General features: G+C 39.6%; 1 protein-coding gene across 2 annotated transcripts; it reads left to right on the top strand.

Annotated features, from left to right (window-relative positions):
* The first annotated feature begins 7,927 nt into the window (after nt 1-7,927).
* On the top strand, nt 7,928-11,549 carry LOC116731712 (stathmin-like). Of its 2 annotated transcripts, none has more exons than XM_032581528.1 (5): nt 7,928-8,019; nt 10,067-10,109; nt 10,187-10,359; nt 10,480-10,671; nt 10,748-11,549. In XM_032581528.1, the coding sequence occupies exons 2-5, from the start codon at nt 10,094-10,096 to the stop codon at nt 10,817-10,819; spliced, it is 453 nt and encodes a 150-aa protein (XP_032437419.1). In that variant the 5' UTR covers nt 7,928-8,019; nt 10,067-10,093; the 3' UTR covers nt 10,820-11,549. The 2 variants fall into 2 exon arrangements, with proteins under 2 accessions (XP_032437419.1, XP_032437420.1); XM_032581529.1 differs by having other exon boundaries at nt 7,946-8,089.
* Nucleotides 11,550-26,406: the final 14,857 nt, after the last annotated feature.

The raw sequence follows: 26,406 nt of genomic DNA, 5'->3' as shown, positions 1-26,406 counted from the left end.
CAAATTTGACCCTCCAGTGAATAGTAGAGCAAGATCAATCCAAAATATCGATAATAACAATATCAAGTCAGTATCAATATTGGATACAAGTGTGCTAAGACTGATACTTTAGTTGTAGATTCTCTTGAAATTTTATTTTGTTTATGTGTTGCAGTTTTCCAAGCCTAGCCCAAAAAAATGTTTTGTTTTGATTTGCTCTCAATTTATATTTGTTTGCACTTTATTTAGGAATAAACTTCACACATTTTTATTGCCTTGTTTTTCTGTTTCTGTTTGTCATGTTAATATGTTATTGAAGTATTTTGTAGACACCAATAAACTTTGTATTTGCCCTAAGTTTTAACAAATTAATTCAAAGGAAAAAACACTAAAACACCTCTAGGTCAGAAGTGTGAAGACGTATCAAATCTATATAATGAACAGTGTCAGGAGCGGCGATACTGCATTTCACACCGAGGCCTTCAGTAGTGCTCTGTCTGAGTCAATCCAACCCTCAATAACTATTTTATGGCTATAAAACTTCTACAGCTGCGACACACATAAAAAAAGCATCAAAAATAACCTGATAAAATTGCAATATTATTTAGGAATATAGCAACATTTTACTCACCAAAAATCCTGATTATTTGTACACAAAATCCATCCTCCTTTCTTTCCTCAAGAAGATTTCAATTACTCTGTTGTGCAGATTATCCGTGCGTTTCAGTTCCATGAAGAAGTCCTTTTCTATCGCCGTCGAAGCTGATGCTGAAAGTCCAGCCTGCCCTGTCGTATTTCTGGCATAAGTTTTAGTTAGTAGACTGAAAGTGGCGGACAAATCCTTTTCCCGGTTGTGACAGGCTTGCTAGCTCCGGAGTTGCCCGACCTTGCTTAACAATGTCCAGCTTTTCTTGAAAAGTCCGTCTTGAAAATGGCTTTGACAGTAAATCTCCAACCAAATCCATTTCTTCTCCTCCTTCACCCATTGTGGGTTGAAAACCAGCTATTAAATCAACACAACAACATCTTTGCTTGTGCTACAGATGCAGTTTGCTAGCTCTGGCTAGTACACTCTTTGACTATCCAATCAGAGCGTGTGAATACGCTGACGTTTCCGTACGCCTGCTAGAGGGCCTTGGGGTCGCTAACTCCAAATCTGATTGGTTGAAGCAACAGTTTGATCGACATTTATTTTATGCTGCAGAACTGATTATGAAGGCCTCCAGGCAGATTTCTTTGACCCTGGCAACAAATAGCGGCTGAAATGTGATTGGTTAAATGCTTAAATATGAAAATACACGTCTGGAAGCAGCGCAACCAGGGGGCTAGCAATGACAGGAAGTGGACAGACCATTTGGAATTATTTAATACGTATTCATGGACAAAATATAATTAACATCAGTCTGTGATTCAGATATTTTTAGGCCAGCAGAGAAGGCCTTGCAGGCCCTGACGGCCCACCACTGCGATACTGGCATTCTATTTACTTGGTATCAGATCGATACCAAAATGCAGAGTTTTGCTCACCTTTACTCACTCACTCTTTTTGAAGACAGTGGAAATGGACTGATCAGTCCAAAAATATTGACAAGATCAGTACCAGGTCGATATCAGCATCAGAACTATACTAGCGTGGTAAAGTCGATTTCAAGGTTTCAGATTCCGTCTTGAAATACTATTTTTATTGTACTTTTTTGTATTGTAGTTTCTCAACTCTACCTAAAAAAAACAAATAGTTTAGATTTTTTCTTGAATTGTATATTTTTTGCACTTGTTTTTTGTTGTTCTTGTTCTTCTATTGTTGCTGTTTTTCATGTTGATATGTTATTAACCCTTTAACACTAACTCTGAAAATTCTTACATGTTAGGCAATGGGTCCATGAGAACACTGGTGACCTCATGACAGTGAAGAGGTGAAAGTGTTTTGTAGACATCTTTACATTTTGTCTAAATTCTGTCTTAGGTCTGAACAAAAAATTCAAAGGAAAAACAAAAAAAACAAAACAAACAAAAATGACCCAGAAATTCAATTAAGTTTTTCCTTATGCTGGTTTATTTTCTTATTTTTTTGTTTATATATTTTTTTCTTACTAATATTAGCAACTGATAATTATCTATATCAGTACCAAAAAAATAAATAAATAAATAAAAAGAATTGGAAACATTAACTGCAGCCTTATCTTTCAGTGAGCGCTGCGGTACATTTTGCACATGTGCAGCCATTTCTCAGACACGTATGCAGACTGTACACACATCCAGGGGAGGTGGGGGCGGGGATGCTGGAACCTCTTCCAGACGGCCTGCAGCCTCCCGCAGAGAGAGAGAAGCAGCTGAGCTGGTGATGATGTAACCCACCGTTACATAAAGTTATCACAACTAAAACACAAGAGCAGCATCTGGTTAACATGAGACAGACAGCGTCCTTTTCCAGTGCATTACTGGGCGGGTTAGCTGGAGGGTTCAGCACCCTGCTACAGCTAGCATCCTAATAATGTGCTGCAAATGGGACCTGTGTATCTGCTGCAGCTGGGCTAGCTGGAGATTAGCCTAGCGCTCTACCTCCCGAGGATCCCCATCATACTCCTTATCGTCATGACAATCAGATCAAGCTCCCTCTCTATCAGCTCTCTGCTCCATCCTACCAGCTTTGCTGATGGGAGAGGCAGAAGGGGCGGGGGGAGCGGTGGTCCGCTCTCTGTTTGTGTGTGCTGAAAAATGGGTCAGCGACCAACATGCTAGAGCGCCTCAGAGAGCAGAATGCTGCTCCTGTGCTGTGTGCTGCACTAGATCAGCTCCTGCTGCATTAGCAACATCATACTGTAGGTGAAGCACAGCACTGGTTGATCACATTCCCGCCATGTGTCCCCATCCTCTAAAGACTCTTACACAACTTTCACTAGACTTGAAATCTCAGCGTCGCTAAAGACAAAAAAATGATTCTCACTAAATAAAATTTGTTTAATTTGAAAGAAGAGATTCTTGATCAAATCCCAAACTTTGACACTCACTGGTACATAAACACAAAGTCTAAAAGTATTTCTCTGCAGACCAAAGATCCACACAGTTCTACCGGACCCTGCTGTCTCCATTTGCCTCCTGCTCACTCCCTGCTTTGCTCATTTGATCCAATAAGGCATCATAGATCCAGCCAAAGGAGAAAGGCTGATGCTGTAAGGCTTGAATCTGCTGTCTGACTGGAGCAGTGGAGCACACCGCCGTACACAGCTCCTCAGACATACGGATCAAACACAGGTTGAGGACCAGGCAGTGCTTCAGTCATGCACTACGGTCTCATTAACAGAATAAAATAAATAACTAAAAGTCAGTTCCACTGCCAAAAAAATTGTTTTGTCTTTGGTAAAAGACTACAAGCAATTTGTCTCACTAATGCCATACTAGCGCATTTGTTTGGTTGTATTTACCCAGAATGCCTTGCAATATAGTCGGCTTCCTGCTTTTGGAGTGGTCGCCAGTCCACTGATGTTCACTTTTGCATTTGAGCCGCACCAGAGTTCACTTCAACCAAACGCAGACCGAGTTTGGTCCACCCACTCTGTAGGTGGACCAGAGTTCACTTTTTTAATCCGCATCAGAGTTCGATTATGCATTCACACCGCCCCAAATGAACCAGACTGTCTAGGCAGACTGCAGTTGGATTAAAGCACACTAAGCAGAACTGCCTTGAATGCACCCTAAGGGTTAGAGGAATTTGACAGAAGCCTTGGAAGAGCAACTTCAAAAAGTGCGGCTCTCAGCAGCTGCTGCTGGTCCGGTGTAGTCAGTGTTTTTTAAAAGAAGGTCCAAAGAAAGCAAAGGCTGATATGTTGTCTTGTACAATTGAAATTGCTGAAGAAGTCAATGGAAAGGTAGTAGGATGATGCCCAACGTTTCTCACTGCTTTAGTATTTCATGTCATCTTCTTCTCAATCATATATTCTGTTAACTAGTTTACACAACATTACTTATATTTTTATTTGCAAGTACAACATTTAACCTCACACACCCATGTGGAATATTTGTGTTTCAAACAGTCTGCATTTAAGTACATGCACAACATCATGGAAACATTTCTTTAAAGAAAAAAGTTATACATATGAGAATACTCTCTCATCAAAACATGATAGATTTTAATCAGTAAACAGCGTTTATGTCTTGAAATACAGATTAAAGTCATCACCACTGCCCAGGATCACTCAGTCCTGCCATCAGACACATTGCAAAGGTTTAATAATTAACATTTTTCAGATTATTACAAAAGTCATCTGAATTAGAAGATTCAGTTTCATGATTAAATTAACATCGATGTTCGATTAACATCCACTGCGGATTACACAGACGTGCGTCTCCAGATAACAGCACCATTCTGAGCAGAGGATGAGCTGCTCTGCATCAGAGATGTCGTCTACATGAACGGCCCAGCTTCCACACACACACTTCCACACACCACAATGCAAATCCTCACAAAAAGTAGACCAGGTATTCAAAGATTCCAGGAAAAAAACCGTCAGGAAACAGATCATGACTCACCTGGTCAGGATGTCTCATTCCATCTGCGTAGTGATTTATAATTGTGCAATTTGACATTTCAAAAATAAATTTGCAATTTTTACAAAAACTCACATTTTTTAATAAAAAGTTTTGCCGCAAGGATGAGGTGGGTTTTTTTGGGTTTTTTTTTTACCATATCAAAATTGTTTTTGCAAAACTGCAATGCAAACGCTATTTTCGCATCACACGAGTCACATGATCAGCAACCGGATGTCGCCACTGGAGCAAACCATGAAGAAGACGACAGGAAGTGGTGTAATTTACAATGGATATGCAGCTTTATTGATGAGCCTGTGTATGATAAAGTTTTCTCTCAAAGTGTCTTCTCTTTCTCTCTCTTCTTGTCTTTTTCCAGAAGTGTGGAAGTCGGGTCATGTGGCTTGGAATCTAGTCCGACACGAGTCACAGATTTAATGACTCAACTGGATGAAATCATAGGATTTTGGACTTGATTTGGATTTACACACCAATGACTTATGACTTCACTTTGACTCAAACCCTTTGACTTCCTGATCATGTTGTGTTTTTGTAGAACCTAAGTGATGTGCTCAACGTTTACTTCAAACAAAATTTCTGAAGAACACTTTTCAAATGTTTCAAACTAGCTTCTGTAATTCCATTGACCATTTACTTGCATAATTTGACATTTTGAAAATAAACTTAAACACCAACTTAGAAAAACCTATATGTTTTCAATAAAACGTTTTGGCTCTATGATTAAGTGCTTTTTTTGGCCGAATCAAAATTGGATTCTTTTGCAAAACTGCAATGGAAGCAATTTTTAATTTTTAATTTTTTTTGCATCACACGTCACACAATCAGCAACTGGATGTTGTCCCTGGTACAAACTACAAAGTAGAAGATGACAGGAAGTGGTAGGAGGATGACGGCATGGGATATTTTTAAAGACTTATCGCTCAAACAAACTAATTTATGTGTGATTTCTAGCTTCCTTTCTTATTTAATGGAAACACTTCAAATGCAAAATTTTGTTTTTTGATGTTAGCGGAATATAGACAAAGTTTTGTGCACATTTGTAGTGGACAGCTACTGTTATAATCAGACATTTAGTTGTGACATTTATAACTAAAATGTCAATAAAAAAAAGGAAAATTGCCTAAATAGTTCGGACTTCTTAAGGTTTTCAAGACAAACAGACGTAAACATAAGCCAAACATCTAGACCGGGTGGAGAAGTGAATGCTTCACATGCATCCAGGCGACATCACTGAAAGTGATTTCAACACTGATAGCAATCGGAGAGCCAACCTACAAAATGAAATGATATTCACACAAGGCAGAGGTAAAAATAGATCTAAATGTTCTCACATCAAATACTTTTAGTGCAGCATCTCTGTGACAGAACAAACACTGATTGCCTTCTGCTGTCATCAGAATAATGGTAAGTTAAAAATAGTTGATAACAAAAAAAAATCCAGGGAGTGCTTGCTGTCCTAAAGTTTGGCATTTCCAAAAGGAGCAATGGTTTTATCGGAGGGTTTTATCTCAGAATGTCACGTCTGTTTGTTTGCTAAAAAACATTTGCATTTTGAAATGTGCCTTGAGAAAGCTCTAGCCTGTGTTGGTCTTTGAATTGCCGCAGTGCGCTCTTTAAAATCTTCCCCAGTGGTTATTGCTAGCTGGACTCTGCCGAGCGCCATGTGTGCTGATGCTTCATGTTTGAATCAGCAGATCATTAAGTTCAGGGTCCAGACGACCGCTCACAGCAGTTTCCTCAGCAAAAACACACATGGCCAGCATGGCTACCTCTATGAAAGAACGCAAATACATTGAAAAATATTTGAATGACATCATACGCATCATTCTGCTTGGTTCCACCTTCAGTTCTTCTTTTTCCAGAGCTAATATGCAGATATTCGACGCTCCAGGCTAACAACTGGACATGTGAAACTTCACACGCCTCCAAATATTAAAAAAAGTTATTTCCCAAAATAAGCTACATTTCACTGGCAAGGAAGGTTCAAAATATTTTTCCAAATGATTGCACAGTGCATCCAGAAAGTGCTGACAGCGCTTCCTTTTTTCCATATCATGTTATGTTACAGCCTTTTGCCAAATTGTTTTCAATTAATCTCTTTCCTCAAATTTCTACACACAAACAGCTCATTATGACCATTTTTCTTTTTGACTTTAGTATTACATTTGGGCAGTCCAAATGACTAAAGTTAGCCTTATTTCAGTGACTGGTTGATTAGATTACAGCTACAGTTAGAGAAAGCACATTCAAAACAGTTTTTCTTGTTTTACACACATGCGTTCTTGTCATTTTCCATGTCAAAAGTCAGCATGTTTCTCATATGGATTCATCTAACTTCAAACTAACTCCATTTTTCAAGTTGAATCACATTTCGACTGGAAAACAACAATCACTCATTTTTGGTTGGAGACTACTTGGTGATATTTGCACACTCTGCCTAGCAAAAGCTCTCAGAATCTCTTAAAGTGACCAAAATTGCTGTCAGGAAACGCTGAAAGATTTACTTCTTAACTGGATTAGGCCAGCCCAAACTTTAATTTTCCTCTAGTGAAGGCATTCTATTGTTCATTCAGATGTTCATTGGGATGCTGAAAAATAAATCTGTCTTTTTCTTCGTTATTTCTGCTGTATTTAAGTGACTGTGTTACATAATCATCAGGCGTTAGAGTAGTGGAGTCTAGACTAACGTTTTAGGTTTTTAGCTTGTTTCATCTTAAAATATCAATAATAATGAATATGTGTGTAAGTGCGGCAAGCTCTCACTAGTCTGGCCCCTTAAAGCTCTTTCGTACGCGACACGTTTCTTCTAAAAAAAAGAGGTCTTGAATCCGACGGTCATCTTTAAGTCTTTACTGAACTTAAAAGAAAATAAAAATAACAAACAGATTCAAAACAAATAGAAAGTGACGGTCAAAAGACTGTGTTACTCTCAAGGTGCCAGACTTCTACAAAGAGCAAGTACTTTCGTCTTTCATAAACTAATTAGTCACTAACCAATCAAAAGGCACCATGTCATAAGCTCAAACACAATACAATTACAGACGCTTATCTTTTTCAAATAACAGAGTAAATAATTTAACTCACATAAACACAAAATAACATTTTGTATTAAGCTCCAAAAATGTATATATGGCTCCTACAATGTGTGTAAAACTTGATATGTTTAGTCAAGAAGGTTTTTAAAATGTTTGTTTATGAAGAACAAAAAAATAACTAGCACATTGGATTGTAAAAAACGATAGAATAATAGAGGACATACTCCACTCATTACAATAGGCAGCAAAAACAGAGCTAAATGGTTGCACCATCACGTTGAAGATCCTTAAGAAAAAACTACAATCCCCACGCGCAGAATAGCGCCAACTGATTGGTGGCAGACAGCTGCAACGTCACGGGCCGCGTTCTATTAAATGCGCGCGCTGAGGCTGCTCGCGCCTGAGGCTTGTGGTGAAACCTAAGAGAGAGGAGCTGAGCAGCATCCGCAGCTTGTTGGAGGTGGGTGTGACAGGCAGGCAGCATCTGTAGCCCAGAAACCCGACAGGAGAGCTTTCTCCCGCGTCTGTAGGTAGGAGTATTCACCTCAGCACCAGACGTTACAAATCCTCACTTATTGGGTCGGGTTTCTTTAATCGGCGGAAGCTTTTCTTCACCTTAGAATGAATTGTTTTGTAGTAATTTGTTTTCGCCGTGTGTGAATTACGGCTGGATGTGAGCTAAAGGCTTCAGGAAAACGTGCTCGGCTGTTATTGGTGCTTTGTTTCAGTGGAGACAAGCGGCCGTTGTTCGTGTCGGCGGCCGGCGGGCTGGCAGCCCATTGTACTCGGGGAGACATTGGCACGGTCGGTTCTGAGGGACATTCAGACCAGTCATTTCTGCCTCTTCAACTCGACTGTCTTTGTATTTAAATTTCCTAAAATATTTTAGTGGTCAGTTTATTTTTATATACGCTTTTTTTTAAAAAGTATTTTACAGCGAAGTGTCCAGTCTGAGCGCCCCTTTGTCTGTGGCTGCTCGCCTTGTTGCCGTCAGAATAAAAGCTCCTTTGTTTGCTGCTTTCTCCAAATGGAGCTAATAACACCCATCAAATTGAATGTATACGACTAAGATTTGTTAAAGTATTTGAAGCTTTGTTGGCTTGACGAAACGCTAATTGTTGGCCAGTTCTGTCTGTTTGGGCTGTTAAATCTTTATTCTGTTCATATGTACGACTTTTTTTCGTGGTTTTTGGCTTTTAAGAAGGGTAAACAAAGAACTTAAGCTAGCTGTTAGCCCAGAGAAATGCCAGGGCGGGCTCCGTTTCTGGGATAACTCAACAGTTCTTCAGCCGTCTAATTAACCAGAGAGCCATTTCATCACAGAACATGGCTGCTGTTATGTTTTTGCTCGTTGTTAGTCACAGTAGAGCAGATATTTTTCCAGCCATTTCTTTGTGGCTTTTGTTCTGTGGGTTCACCCCTCCCTGGTTCCCTCTTGCTTCCGAGCACATGGTGGAAGGAACAGGTGCTGCCTGCTGCTGATGTTCCCGTGGATCCCGTGGATCTGCACATTCCTCATTCATCTCGCTTATGTGTCGCTTATGTCGCCGAACACACCCCAGTGGCAGCCTTTTGTTCCAGCAAACTGTGACTGGTCTCATTAACTATTAACACGGTGGCTCTGCTTATCCAGGAGCCCCTCCCTTTGGGTGGAGGGAGGGGGGCGAGGGGGGTCGATCGGTCTCTGATCGATCTGAATGTCAATGCTGTTACAATTTGGAACATAAACAATGGCGCGTGCGCGACACGGAGGCTCTGAATGCCGTGTGTTGTGCGGGCTGATGGGCGGTGGTTTTATGCAGACATACAGTGCGCCACCAGATGTCGCTGTTTCTTTTCTTTTTTATTGGCAGCGTGAACAAAGATTTTTCCTCTGTATATGACCGAATCAGGGGTCAGCGACCTGCGGTTCTTTGGCCCTTTCATAATGAGTAACAATTAACTACAACTAATGACTAGTCACTGTGGTTAAAAATGAACCAGTTAAATGGGTTTTAAATATAACAGGTGTTAGTTTGAGCAGTTCAGTTTTCCATTGATATTCTTTCCCCACAACAGAATGACGATGGAACCAGCAACACACACACACACACACACACACACACACATACATACATATATATATATATATATATTAGATGAGACATTGTCAAAATAATGTTTATACAAAATTTCCCACAAATAAACATCCCATAGAAAGTTTACCCGCACTCCCTGCACATTGGATTTTTAAAAAAAAAATTTTTTAACTTGCTGCAAATGACCCTTTGGGTGGTACAGGCTACAGGCCCCTGCTTTAAATGATGTGATTGCTAAAGGCCAAAAGTGCCATATGTTTCACATTATTTAAATTAATTTAGAAATTCAATCTTTTGTTTTTTTGTGAAGCTACAAGCTGCAGTCAAAATCAGTTAAGTTTTCTGTGCTACAATCCATCATGCAATCATCTAATCTCTCTATTAATGATCAGCTTTTATACTGTATGAATACAATCTGTTGTCTTTCAGGTTACCTGTCCTGCACTTGTGTCCAAGATGGCATCAGCTGAAGGTAGTTTTGCATTTAAAGTAAATGTATCTTTTTAAATTGCTAGAATCTCTTGGTGTCTTTACTCTGGTGTTCTTCAGATATCCAGGTCAAGGAGCTTGACAAGCGGGCGTCTGGCCAGGCCTTTGAGGTCATCCTGGGTGCTCCAGCCCCAGATGGTAAAGGAGAGTTCCCCCTGTCTCCTCCCAAAAAGAAGGACGTCTCTCTTGAGGAAATCCAGAGAAAGCTGGATGCTGCAGAAGAGAGGCGCAAGGTAAGAAGAGAAGATCACAAACTTGTCAAACCCCTTGAATGGTTTGTCTTCTGCTTTTGTATACAAGTAGTGGAGAGTTTGCTAAAGTGGTCTGAGGCTAACTTCCCTCTCTGCCATCAGAATCATGAAGCCGAGGTTCTGAAGCACTTAGCCGAGAAGCGGGAGCATGAAAAGGAAGTGCTGCAGAAAGCTATGGAGGAGAACAACAACTTCAGCAAGATGGCAGAGGAGAAGCTCAATCAGAAGATGGAGGCCAACAAAGAGAACCGCACAGCCATTATGGCAGCCATGAATGAGAAGTTCAAGGAGAAGGTTGGTGGCGTTTGCCTGGACGTGTGCGTGGAGCGACATATGGATCCACTGTTACCTTCTCCTTTTGTCTTTACAGGACAAGAAGTTGGAAGAGGTGAGGAAGAATAAGGACAAGGAGCCCGGCTCAGAAGGCGGCTCAGAGGACTGAGGGGGAACCACCGGGGGATTGTATAGGGTTTTTTACGTATCCAAAGATTAATTTATTTTTTGTTCAGCCAGTATTGTTTTTTCACGACCCACCTCTTTTGGAAATACAACTTCTACTTTGTGAATTTTTTCAACTCTCCTGCTATGTCAGTGTAGTTGCGCTCGTTCTACATGTGGATAATTCCTCTGAGTCTGCTGTAATCATCATGTAGCTTGTCCGTGCAGCTTGAACCCCCTTCCTTTGATATTAGCGGTGTGTGTTTTTTATTCTCTCGGGAAGCATGTTACTATGCATCGGTCTTTTACTACCACCCGTTTCATAGTGGGTTTGAAAACGTCTGTGAACCACACCTGTTCTTGGCACTTACTGTATATTTAAAAAGTAGCACAAGTTTCCATCGAGGTGTTGGCTGTTGGACATGCAGCTTTGCTCCCAGATTCAGCTGACTTTTACCGGCAGGTCATGGGGGTTTTTGCGCCACTGCTGATTCTTGGCTTTTGTAAAAAAAAAAATATGAAAAAAAAAATATGGGGTTGACTTAAAGCACATGACTTCTTGCAGTATAGCTGTGAATTAACATGCCCATCATGCAACTGGAGGTCATTTTCAACATCACTGAGCAGATGTCTACACATGGAATGCCTAAGAGCAATACACTTCTGGCATTTCAATAGAAAAGTGGCTAGCTGACTTAAACTGTTGTACTAAAACAAATAAAGTGTAAAATTGGTTGCTGTGTAAATGTCTTGTTCTTGTTTTAGAAGAAAGTGTCCATTATATTGTACATCCTCAATGTGAAAGCTGCTGGGTTGGATTATGGTTCCCTCTGCTGGTGAGATTGCGACATACAGTTTAACTAGGACGTTTGAAGCTGGGAGACCTGCACGTATTTAAATGATTAACAGAACTTGGCAAAAACTGAGCAGCGCTAAAGGTTGGCGTTTTAGTGGTGGGGTGGCTAGAGTATAGCCAACTAGACTAATTGGAGAACTATTGATAATAATCAATTACAGAGAAGGTTTCAAAGTGCTAAAAGGCAATGTTGGGTACGTCTGAACTTAGTACAAGGCTTTAGATCAGGGGTCTCAAACTCGAGGGCCGCAGTCCTGCAGTTTTTAGATGTGCCACAGGTACAAAACACCGGAATGAAATGACTTAATTACCTCCTCCTTGTGTAGATCAGTTCTCCAGAGCCTTAATGACCTAATTATTCTGTTCAGGTGGTGCAGCAGAGGCACATCTAAAAGTTGCAGGACTGCGGCCCTCGAGGACTGGAGTTTGAGACCCCTGCTTTAGATACTATATGGCTGGGTAGTAACTTAGAAAAAAACTTTAAGGTGGATAGAATAGGCAAGTTGCACTTGAGCAGCATTACTTCAAAATACTCGCCTAACTTCAGTGCAGGTTACATCATCACTTCTCTAGGGTTGGGTCATGGATCCAGCAGCTTTGGCCTCCATGACCTTAGGCTGCTGCCAGCTCCTCTTGGGGAATCCCAAGGTGTTCACAGGCCATCAGAGACATCGTCCCTCTGTGTTCTGGGTCTTCTGCTGGTGGGACCTGAACACCTCAGCAGGGAGGCGTCCTAACCAGATGCCTGAGCCACCAGGCTCCCCTCCACGTGGAGATGCAGCAGCTCTACTCCAGGATGGCTGAGCTTCACCCTATCTGTAGGAGAACACAGAGAGAACTCATTTCAGACGTTTGTATCTGATCTTGTTCTTTTAGTCACTACCCAGAGCTTGTGACCGTAGATGAGGGTAGTAGCAGATCAACCACTAAATCAAGATTCATTTTTGGACTTTGCCGTCTTCACAACAGACCAATTTGCCTTTTGCTCTCGAGGCCCTTTCTTTATCCCTCTTCGATGACCCTGACATACTGGAACTCCTCCACTTGGGACAGAACCACTTCCCTGACCCGGCAAAGGCCATTCAGCTCTGAACGGCTCCAGTGAAAGCTGTAGACCACAATCTGATGAAGCCAACAAAACCACATCACCAAAAAGCAGAGACCCAATAAAGAGGTCACCTCAACATCTGCCTGGAAGGCAAACCTGCATTATCACAGAATCTTTGTCTTGGTCAATAAAAATACCGGAATGTGTGCATTTCAAAACAAGAGAGTTGAAATAACAGAATCATTTGTGGACTTGCTGAATATTTTTTTTTCTTCTACAGGAGCTACAGATCTGGTCTTTACTTCCACCCCAAGGTGACCAACAACAAAACAGATCTTCCCAGGTCTTCTTGGTGCTTTTTGATGCCAACATTCACTTGTATTTGCAGCACACAGTCTGCAGATGGCACTATCTGGTGGATTAGTTGGTTCATCCGGTTAAACTTTTCTGCAAGATATAGGTGCTTGTTTTAAATCATTAATACCTTAATATTGATGAAAACATTATAAGGTAAATTATCTGCTAATAGAAATAATTTCTTCATTAATATTAAGGTATAATTGACTCAAAACAAGCTTCTATTTATTTATTTTTTGCTGAAAAGTTACCTGTAAGCTAGTTTTGTCTTATTTTGAGTGCACTTAAAATATTTGCACTAGAATCTAGACAAAATACTTGGTACAATTTTGTGATTTTGAAATGATGCTGTGTTTTTGCCAGACCGTATCAGTGAGATGCTGAAAAGAAGAGTGCAGAGACTTACTCCTTTTTAAAGCTTACACGGGAAATTGAAAGCAGAGACAAGAAACAGAAAAGAAAAATATTGATATTAATTATGAAGTATTTCAGTTGGGTATTGCTCATATTTATGTTACTTTAGTTTAAGCCTTCACAGCTGCTGGAAACAGAATTTTTGAGAGTGAGGGTTCAGAGTAGAGATCGACTGATACAGGTTTTTTAAGGTTATGTGCTGCCGATTTTTTTGAGTCTATATTGCTTTTTCTTCCTCCATTTACATGACAAAAAAAGTGACACAATAAGATAATACTGAAACATAGTATTTTAGATGTTAGGAAGGTGGTGATGGACACCAAGACACCTCCTGGGGTCAGATTTCCAACTGGCCTCCTCTTGTCCTGGCCGACTGAAGCCATGGACCTCTCAGAGATTCCCAAAAATGTCACGAAGATGAGTGGTCCACCCCTCCCCTCAAGTTGGAGCAGTCAGGGAGAACCGGGCCCAGAACTTTATTCTCCAGTAAACGCTCAGCAATGATCCCAGGTGTCCCACAAGTTCTGGATGTGTTTCTGCACCAACAACCTGAATCACTTCCTCAAGCAAGACTCAGGAGAACTTGAGTGCAAGCGGACCGTCCAAAGGTGCTTGTGTTCAGGAGAAGTGTGGGCCTTTAATTCAGCTTAACTACCAGCACCTGGTTTACCTTAGCTGCTCTTCTTCAGTATGGTCTTACATTTGTGAAACCATTTAACCTTGGGTGACCTGAGAAGGCACAGAAAGGTCAAGACTTTGAGAAACATCATTGCAAAATTTCATGTTGAATTCAAGTTTGACAATATTATGCCAAATCGGGGAAGCAGAGAGCAAAGGGAGAGGGACCTGCAAGGTTCTGCTAAAATTTTCCAGTTTATGTCCAAGGTTTTCTCAGAACTCCCAAATGCAGTTTTGACTTTAATTCCTCGTTTTGCAACCCATTAACATAAGACAAATAAAAATTAAGAATTTAATTAAAGTTATTTAATTAAATAATGAAATATTTCTTAATATTTAATCTGAAAATATTCAGATTATATTTTTAATTAATTAAAGATGCACCTGATTGCTAACGGTTCATTTGAAGTGGCTTTGTCTACAAGTTTTATTACAAGTTTGAAGCCGAGTCTACAGAGTGTGTACCTCACCGAACAAGGAGCTGGTTCCATCAGAGAGGAGCAAAAATAACTGGTAACACATCAACTAGTATCTACAAATTAAAGTCCAGCTTTTCTGTGCTGTCTATGAGATCGCTCACTAAACACCTCTAAAATGCTGTAATGTACTAACTGGGCCTCACCTCATTTTTTTATAAGACTGTTCTGTGATATATGAAACCATTTTCAAATGGTTAGACAGACATGAGAAAAACGTGAAGGGACTTTAGCAGTTCGTTCAACTTAGATACCAGTTAATATTGGTGATTTCTTCATGACGCCACCAGAGGGCAATGTTGCACCTTTAGTCTTCCTTGTTCCTCCTGCAGCCTCTCGAAGCTCATATTGGGGGAAAAAAAACAAAAAACATTTTCGTGTTTTTTTTTTTTCTTCCAAACTGCTATATATGATGGATCTGTTTCTCCAGCAGCCTGCTGCTCCTGTCCAGACTTGCTGCATATTCAGAGCTCCTCACTGAGCTAAATCAACTCTGTTCTGGGACAAATTCGACCAACTCTGTGTGACTAACTGCATTTTCACTACAGGAACCATTCCCATGGACCAGTGTAGTTTCCTGGGGTCTTTATTACCCCTCACGCGCGTCTCCAAAGCATTTATCTGGTTTAAAACAATTTCCCAGGGGTAGAGATGGATCCCAGAAGCTCCTGGTACAGAGAGTAGGGTTGTTTTTTTGGACAAGATTATTTTAAGATAAAATTATGTCAAGAAAAACTTCAAATTTGTTTGTTTTTTTATTACCATTGTGAATAGTCTATAGATTATATTTTCTATCATCTTTAACTGTAATAGAGGTTAAATAACCAATTTATGTTTATGACATGAGACATAAGGAAGCTATGTCTTAGTGAAAGTCATATTTTATGGCTTCCAGAAATTTTTTTATGGTAATCCGAGGCACAGGTGTATAAAAAAACACATTACAACCCCCCTGGATCATTAACAGATTTTTAATAAGCTGGATGCTAATTCTGCTGTACGGTTGCTGTTGCCAGATTGTGCAAGAGAGAAGAAGAGATCAGGTCTCAAGCCCCCCCCCAAAAAAGCGACCGCTCCCCTTCTCCCCCCAAGCCACCACAGCCTCATAACGTGTTAATGAATATTTTTTAATCCGTATCTAAAATATTTCCCCTGATGTTTTCTCCAAATTACAAGCTTCAGTTTCTCTAACAGGAGATCAGCTATGTCTGAGATAAACTTGGTGACAGCGGAGTATTAAAAAAAAAAAAAACCTGCAAAAGATTGTTGTTGAATATTTAACTGAACTGTCTAGAGGACTATTCATCCAAGGGTTCAGCAATATGGGTGAAAAAACTTATCAAGATATAAGCATTTTATATCAGCTGATGATTATTGATAAATTTTTGTTTGTTTGTTTTCAGTATCCAAAGTACTGCTGAACTGTGGCGGGACCATTCCTCTTGTATCTGTAATTTCTTCTTGAGCTTCTCTACTCATTTTCTCCTTTCACTCCACCGCGATCGGCTTAACATACGAGGACGTGGAGGCCAAACACGACACTGCTCCTATACTCAGGTGTACTGTGTGTATTCAGAAGGCAGCACACTTTCCGCAGACAGTTGAAATTTCATAGCCAAGCGTACTGATGTATCGTATCAACCTTCCAGACCTCTCAGGTCTTCTGGGTCTGGTTCTGCTCTGCATCCCCAGCTCCAGAACTAAACATGAAGCAGCATTCAGCTTCTATGCACCTCAAATCTGGAACAAACCTCCTGGATACTGCAAAACAGGCAGGACAGGAGCAGGCAAAAGCAAATGAGGTGGATTAGCAGAGCTGCTAACAACTGACTGCGCCATATAGGAGATGTTTCTGTGGAATATCATCTCTGCTGCCAGGATATTGAGCTGTTAGCTTTCCAGTCCCAAATCAGTCATGAGACTGTCATACAGCAACAGTCTTCAGTCAGAGGCCTCTTCAGATTCATTGCAAGACTGACTGCTAGTGGAGATCCTTCCTGCCCACAGCATCACAACGACTCTTTGAAGATACTTGGATGATGTGAGTTATGACACTTAATTTTTTTTTTTTTTATTAAAAAAATAATCATTGAATTAAGTTTGCATAGATAATAAATTCTCAAAATTAGGAAGTATATACAGTATATAAGTTTATTCTAGCCTTGATACATCAGCTGCCGTGTGATGTACAACCTCAGCTAGTCAGTCAGTATCTTCTTCCACTATAGTAACAACAGCCTTGCTTAACGTGATATTTTTATAGTGTAGTATTGCACTTTGCATTAGTGTCAGCTTCAAATTAAAACCATCTTATCTGTTGCTTTAAAGGAACAGCGTCATTAAAACACTTATTGTTTTCATTCCTGGCATGGTGAGCATCCATTTTTGTCAGTCAGTGTTTGCGCTGAAAATCAATTTAGTAGCTGCTGGTGTTCTAGAGAGCAGCGGGCAGAGGCCAAAGCTCCAGCTCATACACGGATACATGCTGCTTTGCCTCGTGTCTCTCAGGTATTAATAGTTAAATATCATTAAATGTTATACACTTCCTCTGACTGATTCTGATTTAGTTTTACAGTGTAAGTGTCATAAAATGATTACAGGTTATGGCTAGAACAGTTGTTCCTGTCCATGGACTTTTTAGTGACTCTAAGGATTTTTACCCTCCTGATGGTCCGGCAGACTCAGAGGGGTAAAAGTTAAAAAGTTAAAACCTCTGTTCCATCTTCAGCTGCCATGGTTCTCTTTCTCTCACTGCACTGTGTCAAACAAACCAAACACTTTGAAACACGCCTGTTCCCCTCCTGACCTGCGGGGGCGCTGCACCAAGAAGCACTGAAGGAAACGACACAAAAACCTCTGAAGTGCCACTTCCTTCTTCATGAAATGGAAATAGAAATGGAGTATTGTCAGATTTTAGCAGTTGGAGGATTTCTCTTTAGTCTGTGGCAAAAAAACAAACTGTGAGCCATTTCTCCCGCTAATGCTAGACTGGTGCGTTTGTTTTGGTTGTAACCACCCAGAATGCCTTGCGCTGTAGTCCAATTCCTGCTTTTAAAGCGGTCTCCAGTCCGCTTAGCGTTACATATGCATTCGAACGGGACCAGAGTTCACTGTCATCGAACAGAGACCGAGGTTTGTAGACGGACCTGGGCTCACTTTTTGGTCCGCATCAGAGTTTGATGATGCATTCACACCTCCCCAAACACACCGGACTTTCTAAGCAAACAGTTCTATTAAAGAGGGCTAAGCAGGGTTGGTGTAAATGCAGCATAAGTTTTATTGTGTAGCAAGGATACAATCATTTTGGGATTGGTTGGCACTTCTCCCTATCACCTGCTGTTATATTCATGAAAGTTTTGCCCTTTTTTCAAAGTTTGATTATATTTTTTTGTATAAAGCTTCATAAAGTGAAGTCTATAACTTGTTCTGTATTTAAACAAACTAAACAGATTTATGTAATATATTTTATTCACTCATTTCTGTCTACATGGCTACATGTTTACTATTCCCCTCTGCTGTGGGTATTGATCATGGCTGCACAGAGACAGAGACAGAGACAGCTCTAGTGTCCTGGCATGCTGCTGGTTCAGGTTCACATGCTTTAATAAGATGCTAAAGCTTTAGCTCCAGAGTCAGCTGCTGCACAAACGCAGCTCTCCTCCCTTAGTTACTGGGCCGTTCTCTTGGTCTCTCCTACAGATTTCTGTTCTTTACAACAAAGCCTGCTGAACTGTTTAGGTTTGTCATTACAGACAAACCTAAAGTATGGTTAAATGTCAGAGCACCATGTCTGCAGAGCAGCTCGCTGACAAGCTAATTAACTAATTAAAATCAGCTTGTTAAACTGTCAGTGCTGCTCTCTAAAGAGCAGGAAATTATAGAAATTATAATTGTTTTTTTTTAATAGACACGTTCACTGAAAAACGTCTGCTACTTTCATCAAGTATTTATTTCATATTTTCAGTCTTCAGTCGTGGTTTGAGTCTCAGCCTGGGGTCTCTGCATGTTTAGAGGTTCTCCCTGTTCATGTCTGGGTTCTCTCTGGGGACTCCGGCTTCCTCCCACAGTCCAAAAAACATGTCAGGTTAAATGTTCTCTATATTGTGTGACCAGGCATTTAAGAGCTTTACATCATCCTGTAATGCTAGTCTTTCATCTAAAAGATACATGGAGTATTGATTTGATTATTTCATGCGTGAAATTAGGAAGTCAAACTATATATTTTACATATATAGCATTTTTATAACAACTGAAGGTAATATAGTTAATTGATTGTGCCATAAAATGGCACCATATGCCTGGAAAATGCATAAAATTGTTTAACAGAGTATAAGGACTTTTTTCCTAACAAATACTATGTTGTGGGGACCAACTGCTCCCTATAAGGAACAAAGACCTGAAGTTGATTAATCAACTTCTGTACACTAAAATATTTGAATGAAAATAAAAGGCTGATGAAGAACAATGAAGAAAGAGAACCAGACCAAACAAAAGGTAGAAGTTTTGGTGAGACCGGAGAGAACTAGCGCCACTTAAAGGTCTGGAGGAGTAAAAAAAAAAAGCTTTTTGGGGCATTCCCTGTTTCGATGTGGGAAAATAGATGAAATATATAAAAGACAGTATATGATGATAGCATATACGAGACTACAGGAAGAGCGTATAAAGCCTTTTTATAGAACTATAAGGTCTTTTGCAACCTAGGCTACTTTCTACGACACACCTTTGAGTTTCTACTGTGATGTCTGAATTATTTGAACTATCAGCAGCTTGAGGAAACAGGCCAAATCCAGAAGTAAAACTGAAACCACAATGTTCCCTCAAACCTCGAGCCCCTTTTTATTCATCATCAAAACAATACCTGATGGAACACAGGCTGTGCTTAGCAATTAGCTTAACAATTAGCATGTCACCATCAAACTTTGAGGCTGTCAGCAATTTCCTGTAATTACTTGGAAACATAAAAGAAGTGCACTAGAAATCTCAGCTGTTAAATATTCTTGAACTGCTTCCGTGATTTGGTTCTACTTTGACACGGGCCAGAACAAGAACAGAGGAAGCTACAGTGATTGGACAATACTTTAGAGAAAGTTTCCTCACTAATCAAACTGCTTAAATAATTTCTCTGTAATACGGCAGACAGGCACCGTCTGGACCTAAGAGCCCCGTGATTACAATTATCCAGATTTGTGACGTCAGCTTGAACAAGATGTGTGTGTACCAGAGTTTGGTGTGTGTGTGTACCAGAGTTTGGTGTGTGTGTGTACCAGAGTTTGGTGTGTGTGTGTGTACCAGCCTTTCTGTGTTTCCTGAGACGCGCAGCGTGAAAGATCAGCTCCTAACACCATCAGCCCTGTGTAGTTTGGATAAAAGCTCCTTTAATTGGCAGAGTGCTGCAGGCCCTGCTTGATGAACATGAAGATGATGTCGGAGACAGAAAAGCTCATTATGACCACTTGCTCATTGAACTCGCCCTAAAAGGAACCAACCAGTTGCTCTGATAAACTTCAGTTTGTAATTATTTTTGCTTTTGGAGAGAAGGGCTCTTTCCACTGGCGCAGTTTGATATTTTACTTTTCTTATAGCAGGTGATGTATTTCCAGAGCTACTCTAACTAAAGTGAACTACTGCAGACATCTGATGTCATTTTATCTGTGGGTTCACTTTGATGTTAACTTTGTTGGTGCAAGAAATGTAATAACTCGTAAGGTTTCTGTGTAATCTGAACAGAAAACACAACCAACCATCAAAGGAAAGGTTTTCAAATTTTACACTGAATAAGTAAGGACATTTTCCAGTTTGAGTCTCTCAGGTCAGAGGTCGTCGTTGGCTGTGCACAGTGTCACCCACAGGACCAGAGACAAGCAGGAGGAAGGTTTCAGTGAACCAGGAAGTATCCCGCCACAAACAGATTGATCTGAGCTCGTTTAGAAACTTTACCTACTGTCATGTGAAAAGAAAGATGGAGTTAGCTAAACAAAAAACTATTTTATTGCCTTATGAATATATATACTTATTCATAGGAACAAATTATTTTTATTTGAGATTTAACTGGAAATTATCCAGTTAAAGATTTGTTACTCCTCTGTAAATGTCAGCAACAACTGCTCTTTTTGTCATCATAAGGTCAAAAGCATTGAACGTTTATTTGTGGAGTTTTCTCTTGCTGTAATATTTTGGTCGGATTCGCAAAATGCTCTGTCCAGAAAAAGTTGGACAGAACATTGTGTAATCAAAATTGCAAATATTGCTCATGTTTAACAATTCAGCCTTTTGTTTAGATAAAATATGTAAAGTAAAATAATTATTATCCCTGCAAAATATGATGTCCACAAGATGAAATGGAGTGAAAAAAAAATCCCCACATTGAATAATTTTAAAGAAACTTGAGTTAAAAACTTATGTTGGCTCTGTCAAAAAACTTAATTTAAATAATAATAAACTTGTAAAAACTATAACTCTTAAGAAATCCAGCTTTCTCTCATAAGCAGATGCCTTTGTTATCTATATTTTTTACTTTTGTTTTCCTTTTTGCTGTAACAGACCCTTTATTACATCTATTTACAGGAATTTGTTAATAGTACATTATTTGGAAGTTTAGAAAAAAGTGTACATATTTTATTTTAACTATTAATGTATCAATTTATTTCACTTTGTTTACTTTATTTAAAGATTTATGTTTTAGATTGGGAGACCTTAACACCAATACTGCCATGTTTGTGGTTATTTTATATTATTTGAATAACATTATTATTCCGTTTATTTTAATTTTAATGCAATCTATTACTTATTGTGTTGAAGATCTTTCCTTTTTTATGTAATGTTATTTGTTTGAAGTAAAGCAAATTTTTAGAAAAAAAAAATATTGCGTTCAATATCTGTTGGAAAAACTAGGGATTAATACGTTCACTAATCATCAGAAGTCTGTCCATTCTGCTCTCTCACGGCAGAGAGCAGAATGTTCCAGAACCCATAAGACAATACAAACAATAAAGAAAGTTTTGATAGACCAACAACTAAAGAACATTTTCTTGACATTTTCAAACATTTAACTGCTGCCACCAACCGTTTTGGAGGGGAACTGCAGTGGTGACCAATGACTGAGCACATATACTGTACAGTTGTGTTGCACTCAACACAAGTGTTTCTTAAAGTTTAGCTCCTTCCTGCACAGCTTTTATTACTCTGCTCCATAAATACAAGAGGGCAATTAAAGATCTACTTCCTTTCTTGCTTCAAAATAAGAGTCTGAGCCCCAAACTTAAAGTCCTCACATTAATTCAAAACAAAGTTCACTTAGATTAGAAACTTTGGTGTTTTAATACTCCGAGATCTCCTGCAAAATGTCATGAAGTCACTGGAATGTGACTTTTTAAATGAACTCATGTCTGCTTTGCATTAGACTCTGACCTGAACCCAGATTTTTACCCTGCTGAGCAGTTATACTGCTGAGTGATTAACATTTATTTTGTAGCTCAAAGGTCAGAAAAGAAGTTTTAGTTCATTGTTCAGTTGCATTAAGCTGAATGTCCAAACCCTCATTAGTGACCAGATATTGCAGGGTTCATGTTCATGTCTTATACTCCTGCATTTGGTTTGTTTTCCACCCATATAAATTCTATCAAAGGAATCCACATTGAAACTGCAGAAAAAGATTTCTGGTGTGAATTGCCTCACTAAACACTTTTAGAATGAGTTATGTCTATCCTGACATCATCTTAATTGAAACGTCTCCAGGTAGACAATAAATGCCACTCTGTTTGCTCCGTTCATTCCTGCTGAGGTTAGAACAGTTTTTGAACTCCTAATGTTCACTTGTGTTTAGTGGCAGAAGAAAGACGTTCAACAAACTGAAAGACTTGGATTGTTCAAGTAAATACAAAGTGCAGCTTTTATATAACTCTTATTAACATTTTTTTATTGCATCCTTAATTAAATCACAAAATATCTGTAATTCACCATAAGTTTGGGAAATCCTAGTTTAATTTTTAATTTTTACTGCTAAAATACAAAATTTTACCGGGTGTTTTTGTCGAGTTTCTAGTGAAAATATCTTAGTTCACTTGAAATAGGGCAAAATTAACTTTACACGTAACTTTTTAGAAAGATACAGGAGATTGTTTTAAGTCATTAATTTCTCAACATTAGTTGTGTTTCCATTAAAATTGCATGGAAATTTTTGTCCATATTCTGCTAATGTTGAGGAAACACAATTTGGCCCTTGAGATGTTTCTGGTAGCTCCAGCAGGAGAAATGGCTCGTAGTGTTTTACCAGAGACAAGACAAATCCTACAGCTGCTAAAATCTGACACCACTCATTTTTTTAAACATTATATTTATTAAATTTTATAACATAAAACAAGTGGCAGCGATACATTTGAAATAAGAATCACATTAAACAGCTTAGTCCAAAACGTAAACAAATATAAATAATAAAGAAACAACAGCAAAAAACAAAACAAACGACTCAACAGTACGTATATCAGAAAACAAAAACAGAGGAATACATTTTTTTAAAGCACAGAAAGACTCAGCATTCTGCACTGTTCTCTTCATTTCCTTTGGAGTGTTTCAGAAAGTCGGTCAACGGTGACCATGTTTCTTCAAAATTCACTCCCTTTCCTCTGACTATATAAGTGAGTGGCTCCAGATGATGTCATCTCCTTCACCCACATGTGGTTTGAAGGTATGTCCATTTTTTCCCAGTGTAGAGATATTAATCTCCTGGCCTGCAGGAGTCCAAAGTCAATCAGTTTTAACTGCCTGGAGCTAAAAACACAGTTCTCTGGATAAAAACCTAAAACACACATTTTAGCCTCAGCTGTGTGATTCACTCCAACAATCTTTGACAAAGTTCGTATAACTGAGTTCCCACTTTTGTTTAAATTTTGTGAAGTAGGAAGTTGCGCTCAATTTCTTCTTCAGAGGTTTTCTTGTTGTTTCCTTCAGTGGTTCTTGGCGCAGCGCCACCACAGGTGAGAAGGGGAACTGGTTTTTTAAAGTGTTTGGTTTGTTTGACGGCGCAGACAACCACAGCAGCTGAAAATGGAACAAATGTGGCAACTTTGGTCCCAAATCGACCCGAATCTACCGGACTATTAGGTGTGAAAGCAGCCTAAGATGATGGAGCACGACACTACGCATGAAAACTCTTCATCGCTGCTGCTGTGGTACCCTTGGCAACAAGGGATTTAGGAGGCAGATACTTTTTCACTTTAACCCAGATTGGCTTTGATACTTTGTTTTTCCCCTTAAGAAACAAAGCCACACTGAAGTCATCTAAACCAGTGTTCCATAAATATACTGACTATTTCTACTGAAGAAGAACAGACGCAGGTTTGCAGCAGAGATCCAGGAGTCGACCATTAAGGCTATTAAACGTGGACCAGCAGAAGCGCAGACCATGACTGAGAGGAGGCCAGGATGGAGTGAATGATAATGATGATCCTCTTAGATGTGAAAATGCTATTACACAGCTTACCGAACCTTTAATGGAGCAAAGTGATACTGTAATATTAAAAGCAGCAGGTGGCTGATCATTCAAAGTAAAAAAAACAAAAAAAACTGAGCATGTAAGACTCCTATGAGATATGTCAGTGTTTGACATACAGTAAGTCAGCTTTGTAAAGGCAGACACTGCTACTCTAGAGAAACACTAGAGAAGAGTAAAGTCTGTTTTATCGTCATGGTTCCCTGATGCTTCCTTGTTCTGAGTTTGCCAATGTTGGTATCAAGTGCCACTTTTAAAGAATGGAGATATGTTTAGCATATAGTACAAAGTAAATGTTCAGGCTGCCTAAAGTTTGAGGTTGAGGGAAAAAGTCCACCCGTTTCATATCGACTCCAAACTGACACTTAAGCTCTCAAAAACCATTTTGTTCTCATCCGCCACACGTTAAAAACGTTTTTATGAATGTTAAACGAGCAGAGTGAAGCAGAGGCGGATACAGAACTCTAATATCTTCTTGGTGCGTAGGTGTCAGCTAGCCTAGTTGCTCACTTAAACCTGCAGAGCTCATATTGATCAGGAGTTTATGGTGAGAGACCAGCACTGTGTGTACTTCCACAGTCCTAAAGAGATGAGCATCATTCACATGCACCCATATTTCAGTATGAAAACACAGCAGCAGCTAATCCAGCTGCCCCTGTGGTCACAGGAGATGATCCCCGCCACGCAGACGCCATCTCTCCACAGCGCTGCCCTTGTTCTCTGCTATTGTAAAGCACAATAACTGATTGTTGGATTTCCTGTAGGTTTAGAGTCCATGATGCCTGCCATACTCCCTCTTTAGGGATCCGTTTCCAGCTCTGATTTATGCAAATCCTCCATGGATAAGTCAAGTAAATCCTGCCTGGTGACTTGGGGGGTGGAGGAGGAAGAGGTGACGCTGCGCGGTGTAGCCGGTCTGAGAAGAGACGCAGATAAACACACAAAACAAGAGGAAGGCAGAAACACAGCTTGATGTTGTTTTTTTTTCTCTTTTTGCCTAAAAGTGAAGTTTCTTTGAAACAGTAAAGAAGAGAGAGTATGCGTGTTGCAGTTGCTCGGGTAACCTGATTAAACTGGAAGAATGCCTAATTACATCAAACACGATTTGCTTGGGTGAATGTTTGCATATGCAAATACACTCAGGCTACATCTGTGAGCTTTAGATAAAGATTTATCTGAAGGAATATGAAAGGTAAATGTGAGTCCAATTATCACGAGGAAGTGAGTGTGATTCTTTTTTTTTTTTTTTGCATTAACTGTAGTTTGCCACTTCCAGACAGTCTGTATGTGGCGTTATAACAGCAAACACACGTAGTAACTTTGTGCTAACGTGTCCAGATGCCTCAGCTCTCACTCTATACAGTTCTGCTTATTATTCTTCACCACGTCTCCAGCTTTGCAGCAGAAGCAAACAAAAGTAACACTGTACACACAGTTACGAACCTTTTAGTTTCATCCTCCTGAACACAAATTAAAACGTCTGCAGAACCTTCCATGTCTGTATGCAAGGATCCTCCAGGCCTCCTGAATGCGTACTTACCCAACACTTTTGTTTGTAAAATTACGAGAGTAAAGTTATGACATTGCACGAATGACGTTAGAAAATTAACTGAATGAAGTTTTAATATTATGACTTTATTCTCATATATTTTTTAAAACTTTATTCTTGTAATTTCTCTTTTCTTCGCGTGGCCCTAACGCCTCGCAGTAGAAATGAAATATTGTACTTACTCATTGTAATTTTTCTTCAAACAGTTATTGTTTAGGGTGACGGCTGTAGGCAGGAAGGAGCTCCTGTAGCAGTCTGCATTACAGAAACCCTAAAGAAGCCTCTGGCCGAAGACTCTCTGTTGTTGTAAAGAATGCTCTTCATGAGCATCCGCCATAAATTTATGCCCAGATTTGGAATGTTCAAGGCCTTTGGTCAGATAATAAGCAGAATGTTTGAATTCAGATGTAGTTCTCTGTAATCTCTTGTTCCTGGTTCTTCCACTCACAACCTAGCGGATGATTAGGTAACTCAGGTTTCTTCTATGCTTTAGCTTTTTACCTCATAGATCCTGTTCTTCATTTGTGGTGAAACAAAACGTGGAAAGTAAATGCTGTCATTTGTCATGCACTCTGAACTTGCTCTGTGTGTGATGTGACGTTATGCTAAGTGTTAATCTGTACGGCTGCAGTTGCATCTTCCGCGGTGGAAAGCCCAGAATAAAAATTGACACATCAAACTGACATGGTGGGTGACAGACTGTCACTTTCAGGCTGGAAAAGCGGC

This window comes from Xiphophorus hellerii, chromosome 13 (assembly GCF_003331165.1).
Source record: "Xiphophorus hellerii strain 12219 chromosome 13, Xiphophorus_hellerii-4.1, whole genome shotgun sequence".
Taxonomy (NCBI): domain Eukaryota; kingdom Metazoa; phylum Chordata; class Actinopteri; order Cyprinodontiformes; family Poeciliidae; genus Xiphophorus; species Xiphophorus hellerii.
This window is presented reverse-complemented; position numbering and strand designations above follow the sequence as displayed.